This window comes from Microtus ochrogaster, chromosome 17 (genome assembly GCF_000317375.1).
Source record: "Microtus ochrogaster isolate Prairie Vole_2 chromosome 17, MicOch1.0, whole genome shotgun sequence".
Lineage (NCBI taxonomy): Eukaryota > Metazoa > Chordata > Mammalia > Rodentia > Cricetidae > Microtus > Microtus ochrogaster.
In genome coordinates this window covers 1,798,880-1,810,906 of record NC_022019.1, presented here as the reverse complement: position 1 = coordinate 1,810,906, position 12,027 = coordinate 1,798,880, and the positions used below count along the sequence as shown (strand labels likewise).

The following is a 12,027-nucleotide window of genomic DNA, read 5'->3' as shown; positions in this document are numbered from 1 at the left end:
TAACCAATGACCCCTGGAAGTTTCACCAAGCCCAGGCATCACACCACAGGATCCCCTCAGCTCACCAACCATCAAACCCTGCTTCCCTGGCCAGCAGAGTCAGTTCCAGAAGCTAAGGGAGTTCCCAAAAGGTCAGAGTTGTGTGCATGTTGCTTAGAACAAGCGGTAGAATATAGAAAAAAGCAGACCAGTAGGACGATCCCATGCACTAGAGGACTCTCAAGGGTGTTGCTACCCTGTCATGGCGAGAATGCAAGAGGCTGCTGCAGGGCTGGGGCTGGACATCAGTGCTACAGTACTTGCCCAGCTTATAAGAGGACCTGGGCTCAATCCACAGTGCTGCAGGGAGGAGGGGAAGAGGGAGGGAGGAAGGTAGAGAGACAGAGGTGCAAGACCTGAAATGTCACTATCCCCCCCCCCGATCCCAAGCCAAAGCCAAATTTTTCTGCTCAGAAGATCATCAAAAGGGGAGTGAAGGCATTCCTACCACCCGAGTTCATTCTTGGGGTTCCCTGAGATAGGCCCCGGAAGAGATGCACAGCCTTTAGGATTCACTGCTTCCAGTCCTGGCACAACCTTCCATCTTAACCAAAACCTGGGCAGCTGAACAACCCTTTAAGTTGAAGCTAAAGAAGTCGTGTGGCAGATATTTTAAAACTGAAGCCTGTTTCAAAAGGGCAGAAACGGAGAAAAAAGGAAGAGGAAGGAGGAAGAGGAAGGAGGAAGAAGAAAGAAGGGAAGGAGGAAGAGGAGGAGAAAGGAGGAAGAAGAAAGAAGGGAAGAAGGAAGAGGAGGAAGAAGAAAGAAAAAGGGAGGAGGAGGGAAAGAAGGAAGGGAGAGAGGGAGGAAGGGAGAGGGGGGAAAGGAGGGAGGGCGGAAGGGAGGGAGGAAAGGGAGGAGGAGGAGAAAGGCTAGCTGAGAATTGTTTTGCAACAGTTAAGTCAGGATGGAGGTGTAGAGAAGCTGTCAGAAGCTGTAAGAGGTGTGTGGGGGTTCATATGCTAGTGTCTCTACTGCTGTACACGTTTTATTTCACACAGTAACAAAAACCAAACAGGCCAGGTTTCTTCGGGGAATGTAGTTATGGATTCCCTTCCCCTTGAACTGATCTCCTAGGGCTTTTTTTGCTCTGTGAAAGACCCGTGCCCATCATGACAGGTTTGTAGATAGTTTTGTTTTGGTTTTGTTGTTGTCTTGTTTCTGAGACAGGGCCTCACTGTGTAGCCCTGGATGGCCTTGGAGTCACAGAAATGCCCCTGTCTCTGCCTCACGACAGGGTTAATGCATGCACTGCCTCTGGAACACAGACATGCCTCTGCAGGGTGTTGTAAGTAACAGTGGGCCACTTCGGTGCCTGGCACCTAGACACACAGCCAACCAGTGAGCACTGGAGCCACTGTCCAGAGGATAGCAGGAAGGCCATGATAAGAGGACACATGGACTCGGGATTAGGGCAGAAAAAAAAAAGTAAAGCCCTTGCATCTCACCTCTGGTTGTCCCCTGGAAGGTCCTCCTAAAGAGGAGGGCAATCCCTTTCCACTTCCTGCCCCAGCCACTTTCCTTCCTTGTCAGCTTCTCACACATGAGCAGCACCTGTCCCCAGGAGGCTGCAGCTAGCCCAGACCTCCCTGTCCTGACAGCACCAAGAGGCTGGAGCCAGTAACACTCGGATCACTCACCACAGAGGAACTCAGAGCCTCAGATGGCATTGCATTATCATGGAGATGTGTGCTCTAACACTTTACTGGATGAACAAAGGCTTCGTGATGGGTATTTTAGCCAAACAGAACCAAAACAATCAAATCAATTGATATGCTATATTTATACCAGAGACTGAAAAAGAAACGTTCACAGGAACAAAATTATAACACTTTAATCATTTAAATAGAACCAACTTCAGGGACATATATACACATACAGAAAATCCAAACCACATAATTGAACAGTATATGTAAATACATCAAATTCTTAAAAATCTCCCAAATGGACTCAGTGCAAAGGTAACTTTGAAGCACTACAGACCAGAGTGAAACAGACAAGGTGGTCACTTTGCAGCTACTGACGAGACTAGCCTGTGGACATGTCACGTTTTGTTAAGAGTTTCTAGGGAATGAGCGAACAGAGCTATTTAGAAGGAATATAGATGATCACCCCAGAAAGATGAAGGAATAGCGAACAATTTCTTTGGTCCTCTAAGCCAACTCACACCGGTTTTTACCTTAAAATACCAAGCAAGAGTACTTAGCATTCTACCTAGAAATATCTGAATAGTAACTGGGCTAACATTGTTATCAGGTCAGATCTTAAAAGGAACGCAAAATAACCTGACTATACTTTAGATACTAACTGTGGAAAGTGCCAGGGAGAGGTAGAGATAGGAAATTAATAAAATAAAAGGCCAGCTCCATCATTGCTTCACCATAAGCTGGTGAGTGTCTAAGTGGCAGTGGCAGGGCCAGAGGGAGACACTGAAAGCACTGTCAGCCAGTGGGAGACCTCGTCGTGGAGCGGCTCTGTCCGTGTGTGTGCAGGGGAGCTGGATGCTGTGCTTTCCCTTGACCCACACTGCTCCAGTGCAGGACTCTGAAAGTAAGTGGTAACGAGCTTCCTGAACAGCAGCACCGTCTGAGCGTACTTGTACTGAAGACAAGACACACACTGACAAGGAAGAACCTAGACCAAAGTCCCCAGTGCATCTGCACAGACACCAGCAGCAGCAGTGGGCACAGCCCCTATGCAGGCTCCCTCAGCCCCTTCTATGTTTTTTCTAGTTCAGAGGAGCTAGGAGTTGGCAGAGCTGACAGGATAGGCAGTTTCAAAGGGTGCTGGAAATACTTAGAAAAATACTTCGTAAGAGTTTTTGAAAATGCTTTGAAGCCTCTCCTTGGAACAGACAAAACCAACTCCCAGAACTCCTTCCAGGAAATCACAATGGCTAGTTACCTGCAGGGCTGGCACTTGTCAACTTATGAAGTAATCGCTTTTCCTAAAACGTGAAAGTCCCTCCACTCCAAATGGTGTGATATTCTCATCAAGGCTAAAATACAGGAAGTGCCTTTTTAACTCACAGCAAAGCTAAAGCCAGACAGCCTACCGCCCTCCCTCAGAAGCTGGTGTTACAGGTAGACAGCTAATGACTGTCCCAAGAGGAAAACATCACTGGCACTTTCACAAGCCTGAGGACAGCAGAGTGGAGTCTACGGTCTCTCTCTGCACATCCAGTGTCCCCAGCACTTCCTTCAGCATTCTACCATGCCCTCTGGAGGTGGAAACCCCGGCACAGTGGCCACAACTCCTGGAATGTCCAGTGCCCTCTGCTAATTAGTCAATTATGATTTTAACCAAATGCATGAGTTCTCCTCCTTGGCAGCACCCTGGGGAATCTGCATGGCAGTGGTTGGTGCAGTTAACCTATACTCTTGGCAATTCACTCTGAACGCTGCCACTAAGAAAGTGGCAAAAAGAAAACAGAAGGCTTGCCCCTCAGTTAATTTCTCTTATTTGACATATCTATAAATAATTATTAAATACAATTCATGGTGAGAAACAAAATTCAATCTGTACAAATTGAAACTGGAATGTATGATTGAGATAGACAATGCCGGCAGCAGTGGGGTCTGCACACCGGGCCACATGCACACCGGGCTATGTGCACGCACCGGGCCACGTGCACACACCGAAGTTCAGCTCCTGATGAGCGTGAGAAACTCTTCCCGGGTCTTGGGGTCTTCCCGAAACACGCCCAGCATGGTGCTGGTGACGGTCTTGCTGTTCATCTTCTGCACCCCTCGCATCACCATACACATGTGTCTAGAAAATAAGACGACAGAGCTGGTTCAAAGGCATAGACAGTGCTGTCTTATTTTCAGTTCAACAGAAAGCAGGGCAAAGATGAATTCCAGTTCACAACTATCAAGCATGTCAAAACATCCCTTCTTAGGAAACTATTAAACTTTTTCTTGAATCACTTTTTGTAATACAGCTATTTGTGATTCAGTCCTTGGTATATGCAACCGGAAAGGAATAAGGCCTTGGTGAAGAAACACGAACGTTCTAAATCAAAAGAACTTCAGAAACCGTACTTGGTCCCACCCCCAGGACCATGACAGCTCTGTGCTGACGACAGTGTCCCGAGAGATACTCGTGGACACTGATCCTGCCCGCAGAGAGAAGGTAAAAACGGTCAGTGTGTCTAAGCAACATGGTGAAGCCAGACCGCATGCGCAGAGCTTGGGGACTGCATAGCACGGGCAGAATGGCCTCCACAATGTGTGCGATTCTCATAACTCACTCCAGCTTCAAGAGTGTCTGGAGATCACTACACGAGACACAGAAGGCTCGCACGCTGGTGTGGGATCTGAGAGAGTTGGTCCCATGAACGAATAGCACTACCCAGAGGCTTAAAGCACAGACTTGGGTAGATGGGCTTGAAGTTAGAGCTAAGTCCAGTGAGAACCTGGCCCGCTGTTGTAGAGGGGTGAGGAGAGATGGCAACGCTGTCTGCATTATTTAATTTTTTTTTTACTCATAGGGGAATGATGAATGTCTAGAAAGTAATCCAGTTTAAACACTGCGGTCTTGCCGGGCAATGGTGGCGCACGCCTGTAATCCCAGCACTCGGGAGGCAGAGGCAGGCGGATCTCTGTGAGTTCGAGGCCAGCCTGGTCTACCAAGGGAGTTCCAGGACAGGCTCCAAAAGCTACAGAGAAACCCTGTCTAGAAAAACCAAAAAAAAAAAACAACAAACAAACAAACAAATAAACACTGCGGTCTTATAGTCATCAAGACACCATGTTGTAAATCATCAGCAGGTTGTTTTCATGTTTACTAAAACCTCAGTTAACAGTTAAATTAAAAAACAGAGAAAAACTTGCTCTTCTTTTAAAAGCAGTGTCTTCACTACCCTTTGTACCGTTTCTTACTTTTCTAATCAGTACTCACTAAAAAAAAAAAAAAAAGGTAAGGAAAATGGCAACATAAAAATACTACTAACTGCACATATAAAATTCTGCAGTGATACATATGACTCCCAAGAGCTTCGAAGTTCTCACAAGAGGGTAAACCAAAAACCAGGGCTCAGTGATTCAGAGGACATCAAATGACCTGAGTTTGGTTCCTAGGACCCATTCCGGGAGGCTCACAGCTTCTGTCACTCCAACTCTGGCCTCCACAGATATCACCAACACACACGTACACAGGATTCAAATAAGATTAAAAACAAACAAAACTCCCTTTTCTATCCCCTGGCCCCTCCGTCAGCACCACAGTGAGGAAGCAGCTGCAGGCCCATGAATGGGGGCCACCAGCAGCTGCAAGTGGTCCTTGCTTGACCCCGGAGAAGCTGAGTGGCAGTGGAGGTGGAGGTTGCTACTGATTGTCCTGAGACGCATCAAAGGCGGTTTGGACTTACGTTGCTTCAATCACTACCCCAACGCCGGCAGGCTGCAAGGCTTCTGTGATGGCCACCGCAATTTGTTTGGTAAGGCGTTCTTGAACTGTGGGGTGTGACAGAGAGATAGGTTTAAAAGCCAGACACAAACAACTGGAAGATTTTTTTTTGTCTCTAGAATATTTGTGATCTTACAAAATTGTGGGATTTAACATCCATGGCATGCCAGCTTTCTCTGAGATTATTCTATCTGCTACAGCTCGAAGAAGCCCCTGGTGTGTGTCCTCCCAAGCACGACAGGTCCTGGGGAAACTCTGCAGGGGAGGGTCTCGAGCATCAAGATCTCTTCTGTGTGCATCAAGAACACCGATACCAGCTCACAAGCATCTCCATGGGTTGGGTGGAGTGAAGAGCTCATCGCCATGCGGCAGAGTTAGCCTGGAAGCCAACTGCCGGACTGCTGAGAGCCGATGCTGGAGCCTAAACAATTCAGTGCTTGTGTTAACAAAAACAACTCGTCTTTGAACGCATATAAGGGTGTTCTCAGAATCGTGCCAACATCAGGAAACTGACAAAAGTCCCCAAATGTCTACCAAAGCAAAGACTGGCTAGACTTGAAGCATCCACAGGAGTGAATGACACGGTTAGGGGGTGGGATGAGGGGCTGCTCAACATGTGGGAAAGGAAAGGGGGAGGGAAGTGAGGCCAGTCACATATGAGCCACCTCTGTTTACATGTGTACGATCTGATTTGAAAATGTCGGCACATGCATGGACACAGGAAGAATATAAAAGCATGACAGGGTTTCTGCTAACGGTGTAAAAAGACTATCTCGTACCCCCCTAGGAAGGCTCCATTTCTGCCCTTCATATTTATTACACTTGCAACAGAGTAAAAACATTTGTTCCATGGGGAAAATGTTTTCTGTAAATAAAACTTGTAAATGTTTACCTTGTAGTCTTCTACTATAGATTTCTACAATCCTGGAAAAGAAGGAATTGTTTTAGTTAAACATTTGAAATGAATTTGGCAAACCTTCCTCATGAGACGAAAAAGGACCTTGTGGCAGCAATGGTGGGATACGGGCAGGAGAGATGGCTTATGGGAAAGAAAGAGACACACACACACACACACAAGCAGAGACCACTGGTCACACTTCAGCTCTGCTCCCTGTGTCCCCAAGGAGAGAGAGGAAGAGCTAGTAAGTCCTTGAGTATAGTGTTCACTCACGAAAAACAGAATTGCAGGGGAGTAACAAACCTTGATGCTCCCTGGTCATCAACTTCAGCCCCAAGTCCTAAGTCCCAAGCACTCTAATTAATCATATTGTCTTATCAGAGCTTAAAGTTCAAGTTAAAAATAAAAAGGCATTTGTTAATTAATAGTAGGCCAACTACTGAACCAGCTAAATCTATTAGAGTAATCAGATTAGTGCGATTAGATTTCTTCAGACATTTCTTTATGAAAGGTTTATGTAAGTATTTCAAGGGATTAGTGCTCTCCTAAATAAGAGGTTCTGGCCTTAAAATGAAACCTGCCAGGTGGCAGTATGGACAACCCATGTGAAAGTGGAGACTCACACTATAGACCTTTCCTTACACACACACACACACACACACACACACACCCTATACCTCTCTGGACTTGAGTCTCCAACCTGACTTCCTTAGGTGATAGAGTATCACCGAAAAGTTCTAACATGAAATAAACCTGTCCTACCCAATCTGCTTTGGGTTATGGCATGTTATCAGATGGTGCAGTAATCCTAAGTACGACGAACACCGGTAGCTGAGAGTTGATTATTGCTGCGACTAACATGGCCGTGCTGGTGTAGGAGGACTGGAAAGGACTTAGGAATTTTGGCCTGGAAAAATCTTCGTGAGCTGGCGTGGGAACTGCAAAGACAATGAAGACAATGCTGAGAGCTATGCAGACAATAGAAGCCAGGTTTGTGAGGTTTCAGAGGGAGTCAGAGTCTATGAGGACCATTCATGTGATATTTTGAATTAAGAATCCATAGCGTCTAGGAAGCTGGAGTTGAAGAATCAGCTGTGATTACTAACAAGAGTCTAACACTACTGAAGTGAAACCTTTGCTTTGCCGGGGCCATCCATATGGTCCAGCCAGGGCTGAAGAATCAGCCGTGATTTAGAAGAGACCAGCATCACTGAGGGGAAATGCCCTGAGATGTTTCCTTAGGGTCAGCACACAGAAGCTATAATCCAAAGTGACCCGAGGCTGTATCTCGTGCTGGTAGTCGAACTTAGTCATGTGCTGCCGGTTTTGAAGACATGAAGGGGTCATAAGAGAGGCCATTGGTGAAGGAGCAGCCTCGGGGGTAGGAGAAGCCTCAGGACTGGGATTGAAAGGGTCATGGAGAGAAGTGGAGACTTGGCACCCTGTGGCAGGGTCAGAGTCCCTGAAAAGAACCCAGGAGGCTATCGCTGAAAGTACAGCCCCACCTCAACAGAGACCCGAGCATCTTGGAGATGCCAGTACCACAGGATGACCACCAAGTACAGCAGCAGCTGTGGGGTGAGCCACCTGGAACCGTTGGTCTCCATGTGTGCTGTGGATGTGCGGATGGAGAGCCGGGTGACAAAACTGCTCCAGCTCCTGAGGCCCAGGAGATGAGAGTCCCAGACCCCGACACTGGACTTCATACTGCTGCACTGTGGCCTCGATCTGATCTGAAGGTAACTGTGCCCTGGGGCTTCCCTCTTGGAGTATGAAAGTGTTTATCGAGCTTTTGATATTTTTTTTCCCTACAGGAACCCACAGTTGAGAGACTTTGAACTTTTAAAGAGATGTTGGATTTTTAAAGAAAACTTGGTCTGTTCAAGTATTGACATATTTAGAGATTGTGGGACCAAGCCATCTTTCCATCACCGTCAACCGCACTGCCTGTCTTGGTGATATTCATTCTGAGCAGGGCTTTGTGAACATGAACCTGCGGGCGCTTCTTCTGGCTCTTCCTAATCAAGAGTCACATCCCTCCTCTGTACCGTGGGGACAGACTATGGCTGAGTGCTAAGTCCTGTACATCTCACTGCAGTTGCCTCTGCATCCCCAAAGCATAACCGCCCACATGCAGGCCCGGGCAAGCATCAACAAGCGCATTCACTGCACCTGTGTGAGTGGTTGTTGATTTTAGTGTAAAGCGCTTATATAGCAATGAGTCCCATTGGGTTGAAAACAGCATTGTAACTAACATGTTAGAGGAATTTTTTTTTTTACATTCAGAATTTGTAGAACTATATTTGTAAATGAGCTCAGTCTATAACTGTTATCTAGTCTTAGTAGGCCATTATCAGGAGTAGGTGGCATCATCACTTGACTGTAGCAATGTTACAGGTTCTTCTATGAATTCTTCTTGGCTTTTTTGAGAGAGGGTTTCAATGTAACCCTGGCTGTCCTGAAATTCTTTGTGTAGACCAGGCTGGCTTTGAACTCAGAGATCTTCCTGCCTGAGTGGGATTAAAGATATGTACCTCCATACCATTCTATGAATTAATTAATACATCAAAAATTAATGGTTATTTTGGTTAGTCAACAAGGAAGGACTGTTCACAAAACTGGCCAGCTCTGACCCCTTCTTTCCCATAACATTAATCTGACTTCCTCTGTAGTCATGTGCAGTTTCCCTAGCTTTCAATGGACTGCATGAAAGTAGCTGGTCATGGCAGTAGCTGGCCTAGACAGTCCTTCCACAACGGGGAAATCAATATACAGGTTGGCCAAGGCTACCCCAGGAACTACAGTTCCAAATTCAAGATTTAATTATATTAATTCAATTGTTCTAAGGCAAGAAAACAATCAGATTTTTAGCAACAAAGAGAATTTCTATTTGATGTGAGTTTACTCTAGACTTCCCCGAGAATCAAACCAGCTCACTTCTGGTGTCCTCCTGTTACTTAACAGCTTCCCTGCCTGATATTTGACTTTACAGGAATGGAAAGGTCATGCATTTAAAGGTGAGCACACAACAAACTTCACCACAAGATTAAAATGAACAGTAAGGCTTTGCTAAGATGCAGCTTTCTTTATTACTCCTTATTTCTAAGCATTCCTACTTCCTAAAAGAAATAGACAGTTGGATAAAAACCTCAGTTGACTTTTCTGTTTAACATGCCCTCTCTTTCAGTTTTTTACAGTGTGAAAGTAACACATACTCAATGCCTTGGTTTGGCGCCCCCTTTTATTCCTAAATTTTAATCCTATTAGCAAAATGGCAAATCCTTATGCAAGCAATCGGCTTCTTTATATTGCTCCACAGAAGGTTTAACTAGTTAAGATCTTTTCCCCAGGAAAGGACAGAATTAAGACTGTCCTCCTGTGCTTCTGAGTCATCATTTGTTCCATGACCCCACTGGATCACCCTAGAAGCCACTGTTCATACTGTCAGTCAAGACCAGCAGAAGATGTCTTCAAGGTCTTCTGGGGTCTTGGAGGTATGACTCAGAGGCAGAGCCACTCACTTGCCTAAACTGAATGAAGCCGTGGGCTTGATCCTCAGCACCAGAGAGAAGGAAATAAAAAGATCACACCTAAGATTACAGTGCTCTATGAAACTTTTTTAGTATGGAAGCCATTCCCCAACTCCATCTTCCCTGTATAGACAGTCTGTTACAGTCTCAACAGTGCCAGAATTTCCATAATAAAGGCATACAGTTATTATGGGAATTCATTTAGCCAACAGCTTTTGAGGATACTAGACTTAAGGGCATGGTCTTCTGTCTGTGAACTGATTGCTTTTAAGAGAAAGGAGGGGCTCCCTCACTCTCTTGGGTAGTGGTCGGAGATCTGATTGCAGCTCCTAGCACCCACAGAGCAGAGGACCATCATAGCTGTCTACCTTATTGTTCATGAGTGTTTACCGCTCTCTTTTTTTTTTCCAAGACAGGATTTCTCTGTAGCTTTGTAGCCTTTCCTGGCATTAGCTCTTGTAGACCAGGCTGGCCTCGAACTCACAGAGATCCGCCTGCCTCTGCCTCCCGAGTGCTGGGATTAAAGGCGTGCGCCACCACCGCCCGGCCACCGATAAATATTTAATACCTCCCTTTATTTTGTGCTCTCATGGATTCACTTCTTCACGCTTATACCTGGCGCCCAATGTGAGGGTGGAATATGAAGTTTAGGCTCAGGAATCTCTTTTGGAAAAGAAAAAAGAGGGAATGGATAAAATGAGATAATAGGTAGATCAGCATACCTACTATTAGTTACAGACAATTTACATTGGTATAGATTCTTGTACATTGATATATATGTAAAATTATCTTTGTATTCCTGTCTAAGATAATTTGTATATTGATACAAATTCAAATTATATTTGTTATACTGTATATACTATTTCTGCTTACAATATTTGTATACATATGTAATGTTATTTTCTCATAGTGTATGTATATATGTTTCTATCTCTGCTTAAGATATTTTGTATTTTGATGTAATTTTAGGATTTTTTATCATATTGCACTATACATTTCTACCTCTGATCAAGATATTTTATATTGATACAATTTAAAGGTCATTGTCCTCATGCTGCACATCTACTTAAAGATTGTTTATGTTTTTATATGAAGCTTTTAGTTATACAGGCTATTTAAGAATGACAGGTTAATAGTCACCCATGTTTGTTATACTATTAATCATGTTAGTCAGGCTCTCTAGATGCACAGAGATTGTACTCTCCATAGATAGGAAATCTTCAAACACTTCAAAGACCTGAAGAATATGGCATTTAAATAACTCAGGATTCTGTAGACTTGAGACACGGTTGCTCCTGGCAGCAGCAATATTCCTGAGAGAATGTTGGGCTCTGAAGACACTCCACTCAGAGCTTGTTTTCTTCTTGGCATAACTAGCCTTTGGGCAAGGAACTGCCCTTGCAGTATGCACGCTGTTCAAAATTGGGCAAGCAGGATACAAACAAAAGCAACTGCTAAACCTTGCCAAAACAGGGTAGGACAGTCTTTCAAATTTTCCTGCTTCTAAAAATGGCCTGTCAGATATTCTAGGCCCCAGTCAAAGTTGGTTGTCCCAACATTGCCAATGAGATTTTGGGTGACTGTCCAGGTAGCCAGCTGTTTCTGTCATTTCTTACAGGCTTTGAAAGCTACTTGCTTGTACTTCCTACTTACTCAGGTAACATTACTTTTCTTCTCAAGTCTTTGATGATGTTGATGAATATACAGTCATGGCTAATATCATCTCATAACTTAACTAAGACGTTTTAGGTACAAGACTTTGAGTTCTTAGAATAGGACAACTATTGGATTACTCTCTGTTAGTTGCCTATTTATCTACATCCTGGACATTTAGTATGTGTGTTTCATGCTTGATGGTTGTAGTTCTATTTTATATGTGTTATTACCTTTTCTTTCTCCTGGTTGACACTTGATATTTGTCCTTACTGTATACAGTTTTGTACTAGATTTAAAGCCCTTTTATTCAGACAAAAGGGGAAGTGTGTGGGAAGTCATTCAGTCAATAGCTTTGGGGGTACTGGACTTAGGGGTGTGGTCTTGTGTGTGTGTGTGTGTGTGTGTGTGTGTGTGTGTGTGTGTGTGTGATTGCTTTAAAAAGAGGAGGGGCTTGCTCACTCTCTTGGGTGGTGGTCAGTGATCTGATTGGAGCTT

General features: G+C 44.8%; 1 protein-coding gene across 1 annotated transcript in view; it reads right to left on the bottom strand.

Moving 5' to 3' along the window:
- Positions 1 to 1,857: 1,857 nt before the first annotated feature.
- Positions 1,858 to 12,027, bottom strand: part of Gch1 (GTP cyclohydrolase 1) — a 33,739-nt gene continuing 23,569 nt past the window's right edge. Inside the window, exons 4-6 of the mRNA XM_005355364.2 lie at positions 6,341 to 6,372; positions 5,411 to 5,495; positions 1,858 to 3,810 (exon numbers count right to left, since the gene is read on the bottom strand). Coding sequence (XP_005355421.1) covers positions 3,684 to 3,810; positions 5,411 to 5,495; positions 6,341 to 6,372 — 244 coding nt within the window. The 3' untranslated portion in view covers positions 1,858 to 3,683. The remainder of the gene's footprint in view (positions 3,811 to 5,410; positions 5,496 to 6,340; positions 6,373 to 12,027) is intronic.